The sequence below is a fragment of the Cinclus cinclus genome, chromosome 3 (assembly GCF_963662255.1).
Source record: "Cinclus cinclus chromosome 3, bCinCin1.1, whole genome shotgun sequence".
Classification (NCBI taxonomy): Eukaryota; Metazoa; Chordata; class Aves; order Passeriformes; family Cinclidae; genus Cinclus; species Cinclus cinclus.
In genome coordinates, this window is record NC_085048.1 from 42,885,838 (window position 1) to 42,911,597 (window position 25,760).

At 38.0% G+C, this 25,760-nt stretch overlaps 1 protein-coding gene across 1 annotated transcript in view; it reads right to left on the reverse strand.

Moving 5' to 3' along the window:
• The window catches only part of PREP (prolyl endopeptidase), an 87,449-nt gene that overhangs the window by 56,257 nt on the left and 5,432 nt on the right, over nt 1-25,760 (reverse strand). The window contains exons 3-7 of the mRNA XM_062488704.1: nt 23,371-23,504; nt 20,671-20,801; nt 16,968-17,177; nt 15,598-15,719; nt 6,846-6,951 (exon numbers count right to left, since the gene is read on the reverse strand). Coding sequence (XP_062344688.1) covers nt 6,846-6,951; nt 15,598-15,719; nt 16,968-17,177; nt 20,671-20,801; nt 23,371-23,504 — 703 coding nt within the window. The remainder of the gene's footprint in view (nt 1-6,845; nt 6,952-15,597; nt 15,720-16,967; nt 17,178-20,670; nt 20,802-23,370; nt 23,505-25,760) is intronic.

Genomic DNA, 25,760 nt, shown 5'->3' on the forward strand with positions numbered 1-25,760 from the left:
TAAGCATAAAATTCTAATTGGTAAACCTGGCCATTTCTAACACAGTTTTGTCACAAAAACTATACCATAAACTGGATTAATCTGGTGAGATTCACAAGAGGCCTATGGTAGTAGGGGAGGAAGGAAAACAGTATCTCCCCAAATCTCTTACTTTTTCAGACTAATTTAAAATCCCCATTAAAATGAAGCTACTGCATATTCGTCATAGGTTACTTACCACAGTGATTTTCTGTTCTTAAAAGGAGCATTCTTGGCACAAGTAGCTCACAATGGCCTGCTTAAAAACCTAGCAAACAACCTGAACATTTGAAAAGGAAAATAGTCTGTATACAGTAGAAACCCTGTGAAGGGGGAAAGGAAAGCATGAAGAACATTTTAGCTATTCTGGGAGGCAGAAAAGATGCTCAGATGCTCCCTATACTGTTCATGGAAAGAAACAGAAACACTGCTGTGTACATTATCTCCTGAGGAAAACAATCTGACAAGGAATATCACAGGAGACTGCACTGCAAATTTGATTAATCTACAGCTGTTGACAAAAATATCATGACATATAGTAAAGGGGGAAGATCTATCAACACACCTAAGTTTTCAGATATAGAAATCGACAAGTTAAATCCCCTTAAGTCTCCTGAACATTTAGAAGTTGTTTATTCTCGTTTATTAGATGAGATCTCCATTCAGAGACTAAGATGATTTTCCACTCAACACAGAGCAAGTTAACATCCACTGAATCACATCTTGAGAAATACACAAGGAATCAATGAATGCACAGAACACAACTTCCTTCAGTACAACAGAACTAATATAATATTCTCTCTTCCAGAGAGTCTTTGATGACACCATTATCACCTCACTTTATACAAAAAGAAGCAGCAACTCATGCTGTGCAGGAAGGTAATGAAATGCATCAACTCAAGATTATTAAAGCAATAACTACATGGCAAATATTGGACAAACCATGTTTCATAAAAAGATAACTTGTGAGAAAGTTAAACCAGAGGTTTTCTCTTCATCAAATTTACTTTAGACTGTTAGCAACATCATTCTGTTCCATTTCTTGATGATTCTTGTGGAACAATCTGGATCTTCCCTTTCAGTGTCTCAGGTTGAAAAGGTGCAAATTTACTTTTTTATTTGTATTGTCTAGACAGACAGCAAAAATGGGACAAGCATGTAATTGAGCATAAATATGGAAGAAGTTCACAATTTAATAAGGCAAAAAATGGTTTTATAGCTTTGTTTTTTCAACTGGATGAGCCTATCTGGTTGGATTAATCTTTTCAAAACAGCCACAAACTGTTAAATTTAATTTAAAAAGGAAATATTTTCTTGCTATAAAAACATGCCATATATAAGTAAGAGTTAAAATGGAAGATTACATGTTCCTTTCACCTACTGGGGAAAGAATTATCTGAGCTCCTGTAAGCTTGTTATGGGCTATATTGCGTTGCTTGATAATTCCCACAGTAGCTGACTCATCCCTGAATTCACAGCCATCTTCCAAGTTCTATCAGGCAGATATTTATTAAGCATTTTCTATTTCCACACATGAAACATACTGTTTAATTTTGCACTCCTGCTTTTTCTTTCTTTTCCCAAGATGGATACCCCCTTTTCACTCCGCTTCCCCACTCTACCTCGCAAATTTAAGCAAAATAATTCAACCAGCTACTGTGCTCTTTGAGGGAAAAGGCCTTTTTGTCTCTCAGATAAAATGAAATTGATTCTGAGCAAGAAGGTCTCCTAACATATAGGTAAAAATATTTTTTTTAAATTGTGCTACGTTTCTAACCGACAGTAAGTTAGAAACAAAATCCACAAATGAGCTAGCCAACCTTAATTCTAACAACACTTAAGTACAACATATTTACTATTTCTAAACTATGACTTTACAATACAAATAAATTCAGAAGTATGAGAAATTCGTTGACACCAGACTTGAAATATTTTATGAGTACATAATTTCATATGCCCAGCTGTGTGCTGAAGTAGACTAGTACAGCTACATCAAAGAAGTCCCCAGAAATAAAAATAATGAAAAACTTTATAGTTTTAGTCTAATAAAATCTATACATGAAAGAAAAGACTTAACTTTTATGCGATCATATGAAATCTGTCACATACCAACCTCTATATATCCAGTGGAATACTGCCAGATTGCATGAAGTTTTCAAAATCTTAAGTCCTCAGTGAAATGAGAAAAATTATAAAAACAATCACTATTTCTAAATAAGCTGTACATACTATCAAAGGGATACAAACTATGAATCGTTTAATGAAAACACAAATGGCTTTCACTGGATCCAAGGGCGTCAACCTGGAAACCACAATACTGCTATTCAGTACAAGAAGAGCTAGTAACAGGTAACTAGCCTATAAAATGCCTATGACAGGAATAGCTTATTACCATGATGCCTTCATAGCTGAGGGTAGTCCTAGCCTTTGTTCTGCTCCATCCACATAAGAGAAATCAGGTCTGCCTATTCATTCTTGCTGCTACAGCCAGGATACTGCTGCAGAATGACAGAGTCAGTACACTGAGCACAGGAACTTCTACAACCATAGTGTGACTTTAGTCCATAAATATACACACGTGTATCTTGACCTGATGCTCAAACAGGACTTAAATTCTGATGTATCTCAAAGAAATAAAACAGTATAAAGGACACTTCTGTAACTTCCTTCCTAAAGGACAGGTTCAAACACGGGAAATGATATAAGGAACATGAATGTAAGAGGCCTATTACAGAAGGAAGAAAAAAAAAGGGGGGACAGAACAACCCAAGTATAAAATTGCTACAAGATTGTTTGTAATACCAGTTGTGTCCCTTCAGTTCTGAGATACATTCCATATGTTAGGTCCTTTCCCTTGATTACTAGCTCTTTTACGTTTTTTTCTCTTCATTACAAAACCATAGTCCTGTCTCTTGACAGAAGCTTTCCTTGGACAATCAATTTCAACAATTCAGGAAGTAGTTTAGTCAATATCACTTTAATAAGGTGTTAAAACATAAGTAACTAAGAATTCAATGGTCATTTTCAGTTTTCCGTTGCAAATTTAGACTTATTTGCACTTCTGTCTTCAGCAAGCATCTCCAGGATGCAAAACCATTTTGACTGAATAATCAGTGCCTCTCCAATGTTATTTCATTTCTTTATGGTGACAACATTGAAGTTTCACTGTCAAATCACTCTGTCCTTTAAACAGCATCTATATCAGACGTGTTATCTGCTAGACCCTAGGCTACCTATACTATCATCCATTTTCTTTCATTTCTCAATTTCCTTCATTCCCTCTTTGCCAGTCAGTTCAATTTCTGAAATAACTAATATTCACTCAAATAGTCCTGCAACTAGTTCTCTTTTTTTGTTCTGACAGGTTCTTAACAAATATCTGTGTCTTAATCAGATCATTTTCTCTCTCCCCTCAACTTGGTACTTTTTTTCAGATTTCCTGCTTTAACTTTTTCAAGTTGCTTTCGGTTTTGTGTTATTTATCTTTTATTTTTCTCCCTTTAATCTTAGAAGCATGGGAGCTACAAGCCATGGACACCTTTTGCAATCAGGACAGGGGTCCAAATCTTTCCAGAGAGATACTTGTATTTCACATGGACTCAATCATCCTGAGGGAGCACAGGAGAGCAGGAGCCTCAGCTAATGGTCTAAACAGGTACACACAATCTCTCATCACACGTATAGTCTGGAGGGGATTCTCAGTTTTCCTCCAACACAGAATTTGGAAGCAAGCAGAGTCCTTCCTTACAGCATAAGGTAAGAAAATTCATTAATCATCTCATCCACTTTGGATTTCAAAGCAGACAATGATGTAACAGCTGTTTGATGAACATGTGGCTTAGAGTAATTTAGCCTTTTTATCACATACCCAACTGAGCCAATAGCCCGTTCAAAGAAAGGGGTTTACAAATTTAAAACCAAACAGAGTTACTCCACTTGGCCACAGTATCAGTCCTTTAAATCATATACTTCCCTATCAGCCAATATTACTTGCCTATGATATTCCAGGCCATTTTCCCAGTTATAGCTATTAGACTTTATTTCAACTCTGAGAACACACTTATCTAACACACTATGAATTGATCTATGACTCACAGTTGGCACTTCTGGGAAAAATCAGAATAGAAAACAGGTTGTTTAAGGAGCTCTACAGAAATGTAACTGTGCTTATAACTGTTCCTTCTAATCCACAGATGGGTTCTTAAAACTTTATCATCTCAGGTCACCACAACCTCCCCCTGATGACAAAGCCCTGCTGAACACAATAATGAACCAACTAAACAGATGTACAGAAGAGTGCTTCATAAAAATCCTCTTAAGTGAGTACAACACAGAGACAGAGTCTTGTATGCAACAAAGAGACACAAGCCTCTGAACACTGGAAATAGTGGAACCTAGGGGCATATGGGTTTGTATAGTCATTTGACATTCCAACTCAAATTAAGATGCAGCATAAACAGCATGTCATCCAAGAATTCACACAGGAGAGAGCTGTTATGAATACTGAAGTTGGAAGACAAATCTTCATTGACTTTCATATCTCTGAAAACCCACAGGGGAGAGAACTTTGACTGAAAGTGGCTCAAGTTCTAAGATGATAAAAATTTCTTCCAAAGCCTTCTCCACATCTCACGTATCCACAAGGGTCCCATCTGAGTGAGTCTTCAAGGTATAAGAAGATGAAGTTTATGCCATGAGCTTATGTTCTCACCTCTGCCTGGCCAACTGAGCTCCCACACATTCTTGTGAGAGTTTGGACCACTGGGACTCTTGCTTTTTCATTACCACTGATTTCATTTGGGAGCCAACGCTTCCAACAGCAAGTGGGATTAAGCATCTCTTATTTCCATAGAAAGCAGGCTGCAAATAAGGAACAGGAGACATTCATCCATACACATCCAAGAGAAAAACAATGATTCAGCAGCAATTCTAGGTTACCCCATTCTGTACTATTGTTGCGCTATTGTCCACTGGATTAAGAAAGGCAAAAGGATCACTGCAGGTTAGAGAACCCAGTAAGCAGAGCTTTAAACCAGAAAAAAATTCAGGAGAAAGCAATTCCTTAACAAGTAAGAAGATGTGGATGGGGTAGGCAAGCCAAGAGCCTGGGTGGTAAGAATGAAAGAGACACAGCAATCCACAAAACAGAGCTGAAGTGGAGTCTCTCAAAGCATGTAAGGAGGGAAGTGCCTGCAGTACAGCCTCATGGAGAAAGCTCTCAAACCTGTAGTGAGGAATCAGCACATTTGGGTGCCTGCCTCTACACTGATGTACACAACATGGAAAAAAAAGGAGGAAGAGGTAGAAGTCTGTGTACAGTTTCTGGAGTATGACCTCATTGGGATAATGGAGACTTGGTGGGAGGGTCACAGGACTGCCATGCTACCATGGATACATCAAGGTTGTTTAGTAAGAACAGGCTGGCAAGATGAGGGGGTGAGCTGTCTTTTATGCGAAAGATCATCTGGAATTTGTGAAGTTCTGCCTTGGAACAGTTCAGGAGATGGTCAATAGCTTGTAAATTAATATTAACAGGCAGACCAGCATGGGTCCTACTATAGTGGTATATACTACATGCTACAGAGCACATAGTAGTAGTCCACAGTATGTAGTAGTTAGCACATGCTGTGGACTGCCAAATTAGTAAGAAGTGGATGATGCCTTCTACAGACAACTGAAAGAAGACTTGTTCACAGGCCATACTCCTTACAGTAGGAATTCTAGCCACTGTGATGTCTTCTGTGTGGAAGGACAATGTAATCTAGGGCTCAAGCAATCTAGAACTCCACAATGCCTTGATCATAACTGCCCAAGGTGATCATGAAACCAAAGAAAGAAAGGTGCCCTGCCTGACTCGGTACGTAAAAATAATGGAAGAACTGGGTGTACATATGAAGTTGCTAGCAGCCTTGGCTGAAGTTTGGTTGTAGACAAGTCAGTAGTAGTGTCCCCTCTTTAGCCTGAAATATTCTGTTAATAAACAAGAGAACAAGTTTATTGAGATCCAATATTCAACAAAGAGCAACTGCAGTATTTATTCTGCTTCTGAAGTTTATGGAGAGAGTAGCTGCAAGAATCAAAAAAGCTAAGTTGTGTTCTACGCAAAACACGTATTGAGGAATACCTTTCAACAATCCAATACTCTGGAAACACAAAACTATCAATCAGTAAACCAGCTAACTATGCCAACCATTAACAACAGCGTAAAGTATGGTGTAAAGTGCCATACTTTCAGCTCATACCATCGAGGCTACAAAGCCTAATACACAAAAGCAAAAGGCTACTCCAACTAGAAAGCAAGGAAGGACCACTTCATGAAAGGGCATTTGAAATATGACCTGATACTGTAACAACTGTGGTGCTACCAAATAACACTGGAGGATTTTTATTTCCTAGTACTATACACAGAAAAAAATGTTATCCATAAGCCAGTCACTTTTTTGGAAAAAAGTGCTATCAATGCTTGAAGGAGACATGTGAAATAGTGAAAATACGAAAAAAAATGTTTAAACACAGAACAGTACTAGTTGTGTAGAATGAAATGGAGCATACACTGGTATGGCTGCTTATACTATACCAACTTTTCCTTGTGACCTTTTAAACAAATTACAGAATGAAGAATAGGGTTTTTCATCTGCTGATACATAACAAAAAATGGAATGCTAGCAGTGCTTATTTTATCTCATTTCTGCATTAAGGTGGTTAAGCAATACATGTATTTGGAAAAATATATATATATATTTAAACATTTTTTTAAAATTCAAACATACGGTATTACAAATCTCATACTGCCTTAAAAGGAAGCAAACCTACAAAGCAGCACATACCTGATATACCCTGAGACTCTTTCTGTAGATCACAGTACCACAGTCTGTTCACTGGATCACAGCCTTCTCTGATAGACAGCAAGACATATCGACCATCATCTGACACCTGTAAGAAGGTACAGAAAAACCAAAGACATTTCAACCTCTGCAAAAAAGAAGCCCAGCTTGAAAACCGAGTTCACACATGCAGAAAAATCTAGTGCTGCTGTTCAATGAACATTACAAGATACAAACACATTATAAATTATCTGATGATGCTTCTTGGTTTGTGTTGGCATGTGCATGTACACACACAACAGAATTTCTGAAATGGCATCTGCTAGTACAGAAAGTCATCAGTTAATCCTCCTTGCTACTCAGGCTTAGAAAACATACTACATTTCTTGACAATGCTTTTGAAAGTGAAAGTCCAACCAGGAAAAGCAGAAAGTAACAAGAAGTCATAAATTTTAAGTCTCCCTCTCCTGAATGAATTGTTTTGAGCATATTCCAAAATTACCAAATGTTGATGTTTTATTAACAGAGTTGATAGAGAAGGCTGTTTACTGTCCACATTCTTTTACAACCATATCTAATGGAAATTTAAACCCAAAGTCACAAAATACGAATCTGGGTTCTGGAAATTTTCCACTCGGCACTATACACAGCTTCAAAACAATTCTTATATTGTAATTACTTCTTAGATGTATTTCAGTTTATATTTCCAACATTCATTATGCAAAATATCTGTAGAATAAGTTGTGCAAAAAAAAAAATCAGAATAATAAGGTTCTAATTATACTGCTTTTCCAACAGATCCACAATTTTAAAGACACAAGAAAAGGACCTAGTAGAACAGAAACGAATTTCAGTGTATGAAAGTTAACAAAAACAACTCAACAACCAAACACTCCTTGAAGCAAAAACAATCCCCAACTGAGTGTTTCCAAATCACAGTTTTACAGGCATTTTGTTAAGAGCTAATTATATCACAAAAGAAGTCCATACAGCCAAAAGGTCACAAGACAAACAGAAAAGAATACCTAAGATTCCTACTGTAGCCAAAAACCACTCCATTATACGGAACAGCAAAGACATCTTTAACAGGGCAGCCTGCAAAACTGAGATATTCTGCCTTCTCCTTTCAAGAAACAAATATAACCAGAAATGAAAACCAAGATTAGGTGATCTTTCTTGAAAGGCATCTTCAGTGTTTTCGGTAAGAAATAATTTCAGGTGTAAATTTTAATTAAGAAAATGATTGCAATATGCTGCTTAAACATCCGTCCATACTTATTAAGGTACCAAGTTCCTTTCACCTCCTCACCAACTGAAAAAGCGTAACAAGTAATTTTAAGTTGTATATGAAAACAGATTTCAGTTAAGATTACTGCACACAAAACTTTTAGTCACAGTCAGAACCCACATAAATTTACTCTTTCATTCTGTGAGTAAAACAGTTAAGAGAAGTCTAATAACTTTACCCAAGAAAGAACAGAGATGTGCAAATTTCTGATGTTATTGCAAGGGTAATTCAGAATCTCTGATGACAGCAAATCTGAGTACATCTAATTTTTCCTTCCATATTCCCAGCTGGACTACTTAAGAGTTGACAGCAGTTTATGTTAAATTTGAAGTAAGAACTCCCAAAGCATCTTGCTGGTGGGATACCAATTATATGTGTCTCTATCACTAAAGCTATTCTTATACCAGTGAGTTCTACAACCCAAAGGAATTTGACAGAAACAGGACAAGACAGTTGACTACAGCATGCTAAAAGGTTCAGATATAAAGGTTCTGTTATACTGCAGATTTAGACGTCCACATTGCAAAGTTACAGTCTGATGAGCCATCTTAGCAGCAGCATCCACTTAGGCAGTCTCCACCTCTAGCTCTTCTTACTGCTATAAGAACTTGCTTGTGTTTGTGTAAGTACATTCCCCACATCATGCCAGTACAAGCATCCACCATTTATGAAGTAAACCAGTTTAGGGAACAGATCCAATTGAAAAAATGGCATGTTAAACAAAACAAAAAACCAAAACAACAACAACCAAAAAACCAACAAATAAAATAAAACAATAATAATAATAATAAAAACAAAACAAACAAACAAAAAAAACCCCAAAACAACAACAACAACAAATTTAAACCTTCAAGACACAGAAAATAAGGAAGAATCCAGAGGAAAAAAAATACCCAAATAATCCAGGAGGGGAAGGAGAAAGAAAAAGGAAAACTACTTAAACAATCCACAATTAAAAACAGAAGAATAAAAGAAGCCCCTCTGCCAGATTAGTATTTGAATCAGTTCGCTGTTTAGTTGCAGAAATGGCCAAGCTAACACACAGCACCAAACAGCTGCAAACATGAGTAACAGGGGCAGAGACTGCTCAAGGCAGCTCAGATTGCAGCACTGATGAATGTGTAATCACAGCCCAAAAGGCACTGACCCTACACTGCAAACAGACAAGAGTTTGGGTTTCAGGATGGCAAAAGGAAATAGGACTTACCAACTATTATTTGGATGATTATTATACCACTACATCATTTTCATGAGCTGAGCTGCAATCCCTGCTCTTGGCTCACAAATTTATGAATTGAAATTTCATACTAGTACCTCACCCAAATCTCAAAATGCATTCATGGCTCAGCATAAGGGGGACAGCTGCAATGTCAGACCTGGTTTCCCACATTTAAGATGAAAAGGAAACAAATCTCAAGAATTTCTGAGAGAGATCTGGAATGCCAGTCAGTGTACATTTCTATCATTAAAATAATTACTACCATTTCAAACAACACCCACTGGTAAAAGGTAAGCAGGCTATAAAGTAATTGCACCTCTTAAAACAATATTTAGTATCTGTCAAAACAGGACAAAAGAAATCCTGTAGCCTTTCAACTGGGGCTTTTAAAAACGTCCAGTATAACAATGATTTTACTCCCATAACAGAGCACTAATCCTTAACTCAGCACTAGTAAAGGAAGGATTATTTCAAAGAGCTGATATTGGTATATATCTTTTAGTTTCACTTCTACTGCCTTCAGTCAGTTGACAATTTTGAGTTTGTTAGATCTACTCTTTCTTAAATATTTGTTGTGACCATCATTACATCATACAAATGTACACAACAGTATCACTAAGTCAGCTGAAATCCTAAGTGCTATTTTCATTTAGTCTTTCAAGCATCAGAACCTTTTAATCCTCCTTTATAGTAGAGTTTTGGTTTACAGTGGAACGTTTTCTCTGGGTTGTTTTTTTGCCTAGTGATTTCGTTTCAATGTTACCTGTTCTCTCCATTTTGATGAACTGTAAACAATGCTAAGTCAGACATTAAGAGAAGCAGATGTTTACCTGTAAGTTCAATATATCAATGAACACCAAAATAAGAAAAATTATTTGAAGTCTAAGTAGTAAAAAGAATCTTCTAACCACTCAAATCTCATCTTTTGTTACCAAATACAACTAATTCATCATACAAGTCATATAAGGAACAGCAAAGGGTTATGAGGCTTTATAGCAAAAACTGTGAAATATTTTGACTAGCAGCAGCAGATTTCAGACCAAAAATTCATACAGAATTGAACAAACAACAACAAAAAAGAACAAACACAAGAAAGCTGTTGGGTTTTTAGACCTCCTGGCTTTATATATCACTCAACTAAAATGTCAACATGAGAGATATTAGAGTGCTCTACTTTCAAGTCATGTGCATACCTACAGTGAATATTAAGTTCTGTGAACTCTACCTGGACAGTTACCACTGCCAGATTCAGGCTAAGGAAGAGCTCTCTATATGTAGTTCACAAACTGGGGCCCTTGGAGTACGTCGTATTATGTTAAGGCAACCATATATACACATCATTGCTTTATGGATAATAAAATAGAATTTTTACTACCTTTATCCTTTTTTATCAAGGTAGAAAAAACTAATCACTGCTTAATTTGTTTCTGTGTAACAAGGTACTAAAAATAAAATAAACAAAATTCAGTTATTAGATCCTATGCCTGTGTTGAGAAAAAGATAACTCTCTTCTTAACTGCAGACATTAACACCACGGTAATCTACAACCTGATCTGCATCTGCAGTTATTCACAAACCACCGCTCTTCATGCACTAGTGCCCTTTGGATATGAAACTGAGCAATTGCCATTGCTATCTAATGCATTTCCAATGAAGCACAGCAAATGAATCATGCACAAAAAAAAAATTTAAAAATCAAAGTTCAGAAAAATCACAGACAGAATCAAAGCTTTCCAAAAGAGCTAAAAGGTCAAATTACCAACTGTAATATATCCAGCCATGAAAGATCAGATCATACAGAAAAAGAAAGATATGTGGCAATAAAGATGCAACCACACAACGCATGGCATTAATAACTAGGAACTAAAAACTCACTGCATCAATAAGCTGGATTTTAACACTGCTACAATTTTCACTATATGCTATGGATGTAACATCTTAAAACCACCTAGAGTGATTACTGAATAGATTTTTTCAAAAATACTTATTTAAGGATGTACCCAGTCACCACAATAAAAAGAGATTCATGACAGCAGCTACTTCCTTAACTTTAGATATATGCTGCACAAAGACTTTTAGATAACGCCACTGACCCCAAATATGACTCCACCAAGAAGAATTTACATGCAAGAAACCCTTCATTTCCTGCAGAAATTAGCTCTTTTGTTATTTATGAGTATTTTTGAGCTTTCAATCGGATGAACAAAGGAAAATATTAAGCACAAAAATCCACAAATCACGTGGGTTCTACAGAAATAAAATTATTGAAACAATTTTGCTGTAAAATTTGCTGAAATGTTTGGCAAGTAAAGAGCAATTACACTGTCAGAACAGCCTCAAGTGTTCTACTATCACAGATGTGCACACGTGCCTGTGATGCAAAGATCTGCCTGCATGATGACAAAGAATCCCCACAATAGTCTCCTAGCATTTCAAATTCCTCTTTTATTATCTCACTTCTTATTGGAAAAATCCAAGCTATGTTCTTTCCCTTTTGTAAAAGGTTGTGGGTTTTTTTATTGAGGGTTGTGGGGTGTGGTACTGGTTTGTTATTTTTTTAATGAAGGGAACATAAAGCTCTTCTGATACTATCGTTGCAGTGGTGCCAGAAAGTCACTGAAGCTTGCAAATAGCTCCTATCACATTTTATGTTCTCACAGTCTTTTGAGACACTGAGGACTGGGGCACGAACTCCCTCTCACAAAGCAACCTCTTGGGACTGTCTGCACAATCCAAGACACCTGAAGCTGGTACTCTCAGGCTGTAAAGGTGGTGTTTTGTTTTCTGTTTGCAGAGTACTGGTTTCAGAATCAACCAGATTTCAGAAGCCCCAATAATGGGCGATCACAGGAACGTATAATTTCAGGATGAGGTGCAACAGAACTCCCTTCCTACATTCTAAGGTGCAGGTCTGACACACTTTACGCAGGACATGGGCACGGTTATATGCAAACAACATTCTGATGTCTCCTATCCAACCTCTCCCCAGGTTAGAAAACTTGCTCTTCTGGGCATTAATTCAAATCCCTTATTCTAGCTGGGTTTTTATTCTTGGATTTTAGAAACAATGTGCTGGTATAAAGAGCACTTCTATTCTGACCATTATCATTTAGAGCCTCGGCTAACTTTGGGGTTGGAAGGAGCCCTACCAAAGCCAGAGAACGGGGATTTTGACCCTAGATCATCGTGCTTATGACTATTACAATTCCAACAGAACACCAGGCAGCCTTATTCCAAAGAGAAACACAGCAATATGTACACATATATTTACATGCATTCTCTTTTCTAAGTCTAGCACAGAATAAAATCAGTAGCCTTCTGGGATGACAAACATCACACACAATTTTTACTGTGGCTTTCAGCTTTCTGAGCAATGAAAGCACTAAAGCATCTGGAAGATGGCCATGTAAGAGATTATCAGCTCCCACAGTCCCATGTGCAGCCATGATTACCTGCCTCTTTCTTAACAGTAAAATTCTCTGGGCCTACTGCCAGGGCTGTAGGAAGATATTCATACCAGGCTTCTATTCAAGATTCATCCTTCACTAAGACAGTGTGAGGCTTTAGAAAAATTCCCACAGCCCTGTTTTACACAGCAGTGTCTCACTTGAGTGAACTGATAATGTTTTCAGCCCTTCCCCTCCATGCTGCTCACTCTTCCCCTGTGGATGCATCTACATTGCTGCTCTGAAAACATTACAGCCAGCACACATCTGGCACAGAGACTTACTCCTCTGTGCTCTGAATTGCATGTGAAAGATCACGTCCCTGGTACAGAACCACTGATGTTAACTGACAGCTCTTAATATAAAATCAAGAATTTAAAAAAAAAAAAATTGTCAATTCAGAGACAGTGTACAGTCTTTGTTAGAAAACATGAACAATTGTACTTATTTTACTCCTGGCAGAATTGGCATAGAAGGGTTCCCCTCACCCACTCCTTTCTGTTCTGTTTACTCTCCTGCTGATACCACAGGGACTTCTCGCACTACCAACTGGGAAAGACTGTTATATAACTTATTGTTTAACTTTGAGAAAAACAGTCTGTCTGTGAAAGATAGATATGCTCAGTCAGTCTGGAGAAGAAGCAAGAAAATGCCACTTAAACAGAGACACACGGGAAGCTCCTGCTTTCCCAGAGTACCTATGACATTGCCAAGGTTTTAAACAGCTTCATACCAGACTGCCCTCTACTGGGTTGTTATTCAATTAAATTCTATCCCTGCTCTCCCACCATTCTAGAATCTGTACCAGAAATGCATATGCTTTTTCTAGACTAATGAAAAGATTTAATAGCCTCTTTTTTCAAAACCTACATATGTGACTAACAATAAACAGATTTCTTCTTCACACACTATCCATTCAAGTGAAGAGCTGGAAACACATCTATATTTCTCTGCCAACACCATTTTCAGCACCACAGATTTTGTTTAGCATACTTGGGGCTGGTGTTGAATGTATAAATAAGGAAGAGGACCCTGAAGCTATTTGTTTGCATATTGTCTTGCAAATATATTAAGCTGACAAAATTTTATACAACCCTCTTTTGTCCTTACGAATGACCTAGTTTCCTATCTCCACTGAGAATACACACCACTCGGACTCCCTACAGTGCACCTGAGATTGTTTTTTTTCTGAAGAACCATAAAAACATTATTAATTTTGCAGTCTCTGAAGAATCTCCTTGTCAGGTGTTTTTCACTTGCAAGCCAAGTATTTCTCTTCCTTGACCTTGGTTGCAAGACCTGCAAATTCTGTCCAAAACTAGGTATGAAAGTTCAACCCTCCATCCACCACAGAGAAAGGTTTGGTACTTAAGACTAGATCACCCACACCACAATCCAACTGTTTTCACTGAAGCTTGTGCAAAACATAATGTCGCTAGCTAGTGGGACTAGCAAAGCTGGTAAAATAAAAATGTTTTTATATTTGTCTGACAGGAATGCATGAAAGCATGCATTTTATAACATGTTGACCTGTGCAAAGTTATATTTCAAAATCTTTAGCAGCATCTTAGCACCAAGGAAGTATATTCAGCACAGCACCAAACAGCCATATAATTTGATTTTGACTAATGATATTTAAAATTTTCCCCCATTACTTTGTTGTCTTCCACTTTCTCAAACGCTTAGAAAAACTGACCAGAAAACTTGCTGGAATGGCCTGAAAAGAAGATTTTTGACCTATTGCACAAGGATGAAACCACATTTTGCAACTGCACTGTTTTGATTTGGGTTTTACTGCTTGTTTTTTTTTTTAATTGCAGAATATTTTCTCCTGATGATTATAAGAACCTTTGTCTTCTGGCAGCCCACAGTCAAGGCACCCCTAACATTTTCATGGGTTAATGTGTAGAAAAGTGACACAAACTGATGACCACACTTTTCAAAAGAGGTTCTCACAGAGAAAAGTATTTGTAGGAACTGAGTACCCCAAACCAGGCTAAAAACACCTCATGTTCATCGAAAGTGTCAGACAAAAAAGAGACCAACATAGAAACAAAATGTACTGATCAAACATAGGTGGCAGGAGAGTACAGACTATTACAGGTTTTCATCCATAAGAAAATGTCACTTCCCTGATAAATGGTATGAGCATCACTACATCCCAGCAGCACTTCAAAACAGTGCCCTCAACTGCACATTGCTAAATTTAATATGGGGGAAAAGACATATTAATTACAGAAGACTTACTGGAGCTTTGCATGACATAGTAGCAGTTCAACAAAATTCAATGGAAATCAATTCCATTTCCAATAACACAGTCTGTACCACATGTGTGCAGATAAAACTTGTAGGGAACCTTAGAGTTCTCCAATTCTACACTGAATATTAACAGATTTTGACCTGTATATCTCCACTCCTCGATTAAGCAGAATGGATATATTTATTTTTCAGGGAAGACATTGCAAAATTAAATATAACCAAATAAATACATGGCAGGGAATATCCAGACATGCTGACTATTAGAATAAGCTTTATGCACAAGAAGTAAAGCTGGGGCTAAACACTGATCAAGAAGAAACAAGAACAGTGACACACTGTCTATCAAATGATCTTCTTGGTCTTGGAATGTCTATCAAGCAGAATGACCTCAGTGAAGAAAAAGGGCTTATGACTAAATTCTCAACTCTACAACACTAATAAAAATTGTCCTCTTAACAAAATGATTTCAAATTAATATCTGCTATCAGTTGTTAGAATCTGAAAAACAGAACATGATAATGAAAAGGTGCAGGTTTACCATACCTCAGCTCCACCCATCCATTTCGGTTCATCAGGAAATTCAGCACATAGGATATCTTCTGATTGGTTAGTTCCTAATACGTGATAATGCAGCTTTTGATGCAGATTAGTGGAGGTCTCAGTGCCTAATGAAATGCAGATATTTAAACCAGTAAGTTCTCAAAGAATGCAACAATCATATCCAATGTTTAGAAACTTCTGTATCCCCTGGTATATAAAAGAGAAATTCAGAAGAGAGAACTAGGAATGGTTCCAAGCTTCAATCATTCCCCTCCAAACAAACACCTCTTACAAAACAAGATAAAACTTCATGCTGGAAACCTGTTTAAACAGTAACCCTTTCCTTTCATTGTTGATAATACCTTCTTCAAATTTGAAGATTTATCATTTCAAGCTTTGTTTTCTAGAAATAAAAGAAAATTGAAGAAAAACCAGAATCCCTGCCAACCTCTAATGACATTTTCATTTCCATTTCACCCAGAGTAACTAAGGGGAGATTTACTGCTCATTAGCATTCCTAGAAACCTTCAAACCACCATTTGTTGAAAATATAAAAATGATGCATTTTAGAGCACTGCATGAGGTGCCACTTGAATTATATTTTTTTAAAATTTCATTCTTGCAACATTTTCCAACACTTTAGTTTTTGAAGTACAAACAGGAGGTAAAAGAAATCTCTACAAAACAAGACTGGTATCTAGGTTTTATCTATCTTGCAAGTCTGAAAAAAATTACAGACTTCAAAAGCAAATAGAGAGGCGAAATTCAGGCATTCTCCAATTTAATGAAGAGCACGTCTCCAGAAAAAACTTTTCAGTAGCTCTGTCTTATAATAAAAGCTGCTAAATTCCTTCCCCACTGGCGCTCCTCCGCAATTTATTCCACTTTGTGTGGTGTTCCTTGAATTTTGCATAAATATTTCATTTTGCTTTGCTGTGAGCCACACATGAACTAATCTGGTTGAACAACAGAAACCTTATTCCTCACACTGCTACTCATCAGGTCAATCTCCCAAAGCTGTTTATCTACGCCCACACAAATGCATAAGGGGAAGAATCTAAGTAAGTTGCCACAAGACATCAATTTCTAGCCACTAACATCAACTATATGAAATCTAAGTAAATCATCCCAGAGAAAAAGAAAAGGAGCAGCAAACTTTCATGAGAAAAGCAGGGGCAGGCAGACAAGAAGTGACTCACACTAACTGAACAAAGGCTTTGGCCATACAAGACGTAATTTGATCTCTAAAATGCACAACCAGTACAGCTACTTATTTCAACACAGATTTATAGAGCTAAATTATTTGTTGCACCAATTCACTGCAAAAGTGATTTTGCTTCCACACAGCAGACAATTAGAATAGTCATACCTACCATCACTTTTCCCATCTTGTTTCGGGTAGCAGTTATAGAACATGCCTTTTCCATCATGAGTCCATGCCATGCAACTGAATTTAACCCTCTCCAATGTATCTGGGAGATCCTCAGGACCTTCTACTTTCATGAACTTGATAGTAATCCAATCAGAGCCACTAGAACTCAAGCCATATGCAAAGTATTCACCATCTTCACTGAATGCATAACCTAGGAAATTGGAAACAAAATGAAGAGAGATTAAACTGGGATACTAGTTAAATGAACTGTTCACCAAACACTAAGAGAAGGTTTATTTTCTAAAAAACGGTGCAAGACACTACATCTGCTATCACTTGGGAATCACAGCACTTTTCCAGTCTCTGTAGACTTCTCAATTAATTCACAGATCCAAGTTCAGGCACAGATACACTGTAAGCGTATCCATGTTCAGTAACATAATTTACACCCAACATCTGAATTATGGTTTACATCATATTCTACTGCCCTGAGCTTGGCAGGAAGAGCTAGAAAATGAAAATGAACACAGGTAGAGAACCTAATTTCACCTGAGTGAAATTTTAAGCCAGAAACAGCAAGCAAAGAAGCTAACAGAGCAAGCTATGTATCCTGAAATAGTACAAATACCACTTAAAAATGGAGTCACTGAAAACTAGACCCTTTAAAACCCTGAAAACTGAAGTAACTGGGAAACTTTGCCACTAGCATGCAAATGGTTAATTACTAGTACTCTCAGCTAAGACCTATGATACACATTTCACTTTATCCAAACAATGAGGAATAAAGAGCATCCATTGTAGTTTATAAAGATCAAATTCATGCTTGCAAATCAAGTCAGGTGAAGAGACTGAATTACCATATGCCTGTACAGACTTGAAAAGTATCTACCAAAAAATTACCTAAGAAAAAGTTGCATTTCATAGACATGATAGTTTTAAGAGGCACCACTGTGCCACACCAATATATTCTCTCCCTCAACAATGTAAGAATGGCCATTCTGATTCAGAACACAATTCCATCTAGCCAGAGTTACTCAGGGTTAACCACAATGTGATGCCTACACAAGTTAAGAACAAGTTAAGCCATAAAATCATGGAATGGTTTGGGTTAGATGGTTTGGGTTGGAAGGGATTTTAAAGGTCATCTACTTCCTACCCTCCTGCTGTAGACAGGGACACCTTCCACTAGACAAAAGTTGCTAAAAGCTCTGTCCAACCTGGCCTTGAACACTTTCAGTGATGGGGCATTCACAACTTCTCTAGGCAACCTGTTTCAGTGCCTCACCACCTTCACAGTACAGAATTTTTTTATAATATCTAATCTAAACCTCTTCTCTTTCAGTTTGAAACCATTCCCCTTTGTCCTATCACACAATGCCCTTACAAAAAGTCCCTCTCCAGCTTTCTTGTAGGCCTCCTTTAGGTACAGGAAAGCTACTATAGGGTCATCCCACAGCTTTCTCTTTTCCAGGCTGAAAAACCTCTACTCTCTCAGCTCTTCGCCATAGGTGAGGTGCTCCAGCCCCTCTAATCTTTTCATATGGACTCCCTCCTCTGGACTCCCTCCAACAGGTCCATGTCCTTCCTACAATGGGGGCCCAGATTTGGATGCAGTACTCCAGCCAGAGTCTCACACGACTCCAGTGGAGGGACAGAATACCGTCCCTTGCCCTGCTTGGGATGCAGCCCAGGATTAAATTGGCTTTGTGGGCTGCAAGCTCACATTGCTGGCTCATGTCCAGTCTGTCATCGACCAGGACCCCAAGTCCTTGTCAGCAGGGATGCTCCCAATCTCTTCATTCCCCAACCTGTGTTAATACTGCACAATGCATGCAAAAGAACAAAATGCAGGAATAAATGCAGCAACAATGCAAGCAACATGTACTATTTGCCTCAAATATTCTTATCATCTCCAACCATTTTTAGTTTAGACTCCTTTTCCATGCAGTGGTTGGCTAATACTCCTGAATGCTTCCCTTCTCTTTGATTATGTTCACCTTGCCTTTTCTACTACCACCATTCATCGGTAACAGGTTCTACAGATCTACTTCTCACAGCATAAACCATCAATTCTGTTTCCTTGGGACCTGACTCCCACTGCTTTCATTTGATATTCTGTAATTCTTGTAATAAAAAATCACTAATCAACCCTTATTCCTTCTCTCCATCCTATTTCATGCCACAAATGATTCTGCAGACCTCTAATATCTTTGCTAAATTATCCCTTTTCCAAGCTGATTAATCTAGGCACACCCAGGTTTTCCTTTGATTGTTCCTACTGTCCTCCTCAAATCTGTATTTCAGAACCCCTTTTGAGAAGAGGAGACTGGGAGTTGATCTCGTGTTCAGTAGTATGGTATAAACTCTTGGGCTGCTAACAGAACAGGTGTCTCCTGTTTCGTTCTCTATTTCATAGAATCACAGAATCATTAAGATTGGAAAAGACCTCCAACATCATAAGAGTTCAACCTTTGACCTATCACCACCTTCTAAACTAAATCTCAGCACTGAGTGCCACAATGAGTTGTTTCTTGAACATCTCGCTGGAAAAATTTCTTCCTGATGAATAAACTGGTATCTGGTGTACTTGTTTGGCTTCTACCAAGAACTAAGCTGACATTTTCATGGAATTATGTATTACACTCCAAGCATTGCTCCCAAGAGGTCATCATAAGCTCAAGAGTTCACTCCATCTACTCCTCCATAAATGAGGTTAGGATTGTTTGTCCCCTGCACATCACTTAATTTAGATGCACAGAGACTTTTACCTGTTAATTTACTGTCCACTTATTATTGTTAAGGTCTTTCTGCAACTCTTCAGTCATTCTTCAGCCAGGAGTAACTTTGTACTGTCACCAAACTCTGCCACCTCACTGCTCACCACTCCTTCTTCTAGTATGTTCAGCATATGAATACTGCAAATCCTAGCACATTCCCTGACATGGCTTTACTGGTGATTTCCACTTGACAGCTCATCAGTTATTCCTTTCCCTGCCCTTAAATCAATTATTAATTATCACCAGGAGTTTTCCCTCTTGTTACACAGCTGTTGGCTTTCTAAGTGCATTTGGAAGAAGACTATGCCGTAAGACTTCTAGAAATACACAGAGATGATATGAATGCAATATACACAGATTAAGCAGGACTTCTCCATAAAAAAAACATATTGATTCTTTTCCACTAGGTCACTTTTAGAGAAACATTCACTAATTCTTCCCTCTTTTTTTATTAACTGTCCTTGAACAGACTCAGAGGACTTTTAGGTCCAAGAGTCTGCTTCTACAAATGAGCAACTAGGGAGTGCAAAAACGGACAGCTAAGATAAGTTAAAGCCCTAGTGAACACAAACAATTTTGTGATCACAGAAGTTCATGCCATGCTCCTTCAGTCTCCTACTTCAACTTGTTGGCTTGTGTTAAAGATGAAAAATACAATCTTAAGATAACTAATCAATATAAATACATAAACTTATTTCCTTGCTATGGAGAGCCTCAAGAGCTGCTCACATTTCATTGGAAACCTGTTACAGAGTTGTGAAAAAAATTGGGAAACTGAACCAAGTAATTGTGGATGCAATATAGATTTAGAAATGTTCTTCTGAAACACCACAGAAATCCACGTGGGGCTACTGTAATTACTTTTATTAAATTCTCAACCTTTGCTGAAGACTGAGGCTTATTAGCAGGAACTGCTGTCTCACTAACCTCGTAAGGCCACAGTGCCATCATCAGAAAGCTTATTTGGATCAAGAAAAACTTTGGCATCAGCATCCAAGGAGTCTTGTACATATAAAACTCGCTGATTCTGGAGCCCTGTATTGTAGAAGTGAAAATACCTAGAAGAACACAAGAGGGAAAAATTAAGTAGGAATAACTCTGATTTTCAGTTAGGCAAGCACAAAAAACTTGTATGAGGTTGTCATGAAGTAAATAAAAGATGAATAAGTTAGGGAAACACAAGTTTCACAGTAGAGTAGGAGTCAAGGGTAGGATGCATCCAAAATATCCTTTAAAAACAAAAGCTGCATTTGCCACAGTGCATTTCAAAGAATGCTAAGTGTACTATAAACTCCACATAACTGTCTATGTTAAACATCTCTGGCAGCTGCAGCACGTCTCTGTTACAAGTACTGGCACAGGTTCCCATCCCTTATGTTCTCAGCTTTGTCACTCATACAGCTGCTTTCAATTCATACTGGGTGACAGACTTATGTTCAAATCAAACGGAACCAAAACTGTTTCAATATCCCTAAAAATGCATGTTTGAAAAAGTTGTAGGAAGAAACAGTTACAGAGTTGTCTTTAGTGAGTTGATATCCATCACATTCTAAAACACTACAGAGCTCAAAGAAATTAACACCCATATTCATAGAACTTTACTACGCAAACAAATGACTTAAAAAATCCAGTCAGCAGCTTCACCTGGGGGAACAGGGGAATTTACAGAGCAACATTCAAATCTAAAAATAAGTTCACATAATCCCTAAGACTGAAAGTACTTGGGTACAAACATGGGAACTTGGTAAAGCCAGAAGGAGAAAACATACTCACAAAGGCCTGGTTAACAATATCAGCTAGTAATTTTTTCAAGCAATGACAAAACAGTAATGTTCAGCAAGTGCAAAACTGAAAGATTAAAAGAAATATAATAAAAAGAAAAGTAATTTTCTATTTGATCAGGCATTTTCTTGCCAATTTCATCTCTGCAGTGTTGGGCAACAAGCTGGGAAGCGAAGCTCATGCAGTGAGACAGACAGACCATAGCACCTCCCTGGACACCCTTCCTTTCTGCAGACTCTACAGAACAACTCTTCAGATGCTGTCCTTTAGCAGCTGTTCTTCATCAGAAAACCAAAGTGGTTAAATTTAAAAATTTCTAAGTGTCATGAGAAGTTCAGAAAATTCTTCAAATAGAATAGTTCCTTACTCCACACCTTACGTAGTGTTATTTAACTTGATAGAGACCTCTTGATCCCCTCAAACACCACAACGGAGGGCTTTTCTGTATTATATTTGAACTTCTCTGATTTAAATCTACCACATGCCAAGAAATAGACTATCACTCAAAGACTAAAAAGACATCTATTAAAGTCAAAGTAAAATGTCATAAATTACAAGCACATTAAGCTCCTGGCACAAATGTTCTTCCTGGAGGACAGTCAGCTGCATCAAATTAAGAATCTGCATCTCTTAGCAAAGACTGTATTTATCACTGCCATGAGCACTTCTGCAACATCAAGCCTTAACAGCACTGAAGGTTACAACACCCAGACATGTTTGCAGTGCACAGGGAAAACCGGTCAGAGAATCCAGAGAAGTCACTGACCAGACCGGGTCACTTGCTACATCTGCATGAGCACTGCATACAAACTAACAAGCTTTGCCTGACTCACTCAATAAGACACACTTTTCCAGATGTAGCACGGTCCTAAACAGCTCTACTGCTTCTGGGATTTAACCTCACCTCTATACACTGACATGTTGTGCCACATTCATGACACTTAAAATCCACATAAATCCACCAACAGCTCAGGTTCATTCCCTGCCACCCACTTTCACCAAGCACCTCATACAGTACAGAATTTCCCTCCCTTAGTAGCAAATATCAGTTCCTTCCTCACAGCACAGATCACTAAAACAAATCCCTCTCAGTATCTGTGTAGAAATCTTCAGGCAACAAGATATCCTCTCTTTCTCATCATCTATGGATGATGGTGAACACATACATGGCATATCTGGGTGCCCATTCAATAGGGATCAAACAAATTGAAAATACTGAAAAAGATTATCTATGTTTCCTAGATTAAGAGTGGCTGGTTGTTTGCACTACCTCTTTTTCAACTGCTAAAACAATCTTTATATGTAATTCAGTCCCTTTACTCCCTATCTCTAGAAGCTTGCTAGTGTTTCTAAAAGAGGTCACATTAAATTCAGTAGCAGCTGAAGTCTCCAGACCTTGGGTAAGACACAGAAACACCATCTCTTCACCTGGCCACAGAATTAAAACAGGGATACTAGTAGGTTAGGCACTGGAATATAGAAGGATTTCTTTGTTTCTAAAATCCCGACCTTTTTTCATCAGTTGCTTTAAGTCCTCCAAATTATTTTTCCCATATACCCTGCAGCTACAGGAACAGTTCTTCACAAGGGAATTCCTACAGCTTTTCACTGGCTATGACTAAACAAAAAAAATCCTACAAGAGAAGAAGGTAATATGATTGGGAACTGGACAGAGTGAAGCACCTTGTGCTCTGCATCACACAACCACACATGTTAACACTGGCTTAGTTTTCTTACTTCCCAACTATAAAGAAATAAATACAAATATAATTTATTTCCCTAATTAGTAGTTGCTTCTGACTTGCTTCACATTCAGCACCATCTCCAAAGACATTCCTCACATACCTTTTTCCTTTCTTGAAGTGGCAGCTGTACTTAGGATAATCATAGAGTTCAGTCATTCGTTCCTTGAACAGTCCTCTGACAGGACACTGCTCAAGAAAGGGTACTGTGAGCTTGTTCTGAGCCTCCACAAATGCCTAAAAGAAAACAACAAAAAATACAAACTTGAGCAGAAATGCCTCTTTTCTACAGAAAACATTTTCAAAAGCAATGCCTCACAGACATCTTTCCCTCATATAGATTATGCAGTGTCACACATGAAGAATCCTACATACTTGTTTGCATAATGCCACAATTCTTTAATAAGACTCAACTTATATCTTGAAAATGACTCTCCAGGGCGTATACTGGGGCAACAAGCCAGAACACAAGACAGTCCTGCCTTTCCCCTTAGAAAAACCCCAAAACCCGAAACAAAACCCCAACAACCAAATAAACCCTAAACAAACATAAAACCAAACACACAACCTCCCCCCAAAAACTAAAGTAATAACCTCCAAAAGCACACCATGCTTTTTAAAGCTTTCATATTTGCCTAAGGACAAATATTGCACACAGACTGTATCATTATTTCAGGAGCTGGGAAGAGCTTTAAGATGACACAAAATGTCATGTGCATCATATGTTCACATTACTAATATAACACACAGAATTAGTCCCAGCCAGTATTTCATGAGACGCTCAAAGTAATGCTCACAGATCAGTTCTTAGGAAAAAAATACTAATGTCTGAAAACTTTGGGAAGTCTGGTTTCTTTAAAACACTCCAGCTCCCTGTCACTAACACTTAAAGACAGTGATCAAAACCATTACCACTCCAGCTGTTTGTTGCATGCATGGAAAACCTGGTGCTCTGCTGATGTTTCATCATCCCTATTTACAGCATGGTGTATTAAAATAAAATTAACACCTAAGCATCTTAAGGTGAATCACAGCTGCTAACAAGCAGACATGCAGGCTTTTCTGTCTCTAACATAAAGGAGGTGGGACGGGACACCATGTGTGGCTGTAACTCACAGACAAATGTCACAGTGGCAACTGCAGTGTCACTCTCGGACTCCAGCCTCTTACCTCCAGCACTAAATTCTGTCCACTCATCTCTTGTTTACACAGGGCTCTTTCCCAGAAGAGGGTTTGAAAGAGCCAATTGTTCATACCTGTCCTGAATCTGTCACAGAGCAGTCACATCAGCATATTGTAACATCTGAGTTACACTGCACTACAGGGCATGACCCACAGGAATGGCAGGGCTACAATCCATCCACATTGCACAACTTGTGCTTCACACATCTTTAGAAAAGCCAGCGGCTGCACAGGCAAGAGTACCTGGCACACACTCCCCTGCTGCTATCAGTGTTCAGGCATGTATTAATTCTTCAGGTGAAGAACCAATACATGCACAGCACATCCCAGTGCTAAGTCATGCAGCCTCCACATTTTATTGCTATAACTGTCCAATCAGATGGTGAAAAAACTTAATCAAATCTCCCCAAGAATTACGTGTATCTGAACTGGTTTTCTCTAAACTGAAGCACATGAATTTCAAAGACCACATACACAAAAATATGGACCATGGATCCTACACAAATATACTAACTTCTTCCAGTCCTGTTACATGTCCTGAGAAATGCTGGCTTATAAAAACATGTTTAAGACCATCCAGTGTACTGGATGCCAAAAGCACTTTCCAGTAACATGTAGGGAACAGAAACTGGCACACATCTTTGTTTCATCCATTGATAATATGACCAAAATGACAACATTGCTGCAAGGGCATACTGGACCTGTGTGTCACCCACTTTTAACTGTAGACACATCTCACCACATCTGCTTTCATTAGTGACATTCAAAGACGAAACACGTATTTCCCTTACAAGCATTTGTTGCCCAAGAGCATGCTTACAGACTATTACACTCGCAACTGTATCACTCGTGATTTTGCTTTTACAGGAACTTAATATATTTTTCTCATTTCCAGTTAGTATGCACCAAAGATTCCAAGATTATCTGTAAAAGGAATGCCATGGCTGTATGAAAAAAGAGCAAGGAATTACAGATCTTTTGAAGAGTTTTATGGAAAAGAATATAGTCCAGTTGGGAAATTTGCTGTTTCCACACTTTTGAGCATAAGGTTGCACTCATGTTTAAAAAACAATACATAATGAAATACTGGTCTAGATAAAGTACAGAAATGTATGTCAGCAGAAACTCTTACAATAAACAACTCCATCCAACACACTGAGCTAAACAGATGCAACCCAGGCTACAGAGATAATAGTAACTGTATGTCTTCATGAACCTAAAGAGAAAGATTTTTATTGTACCTGTAGATTTCTGCATCTGACAATCATAGCCTTGAACCAGGACAGACTTTGCTAGCAGCAGAAAGGACAG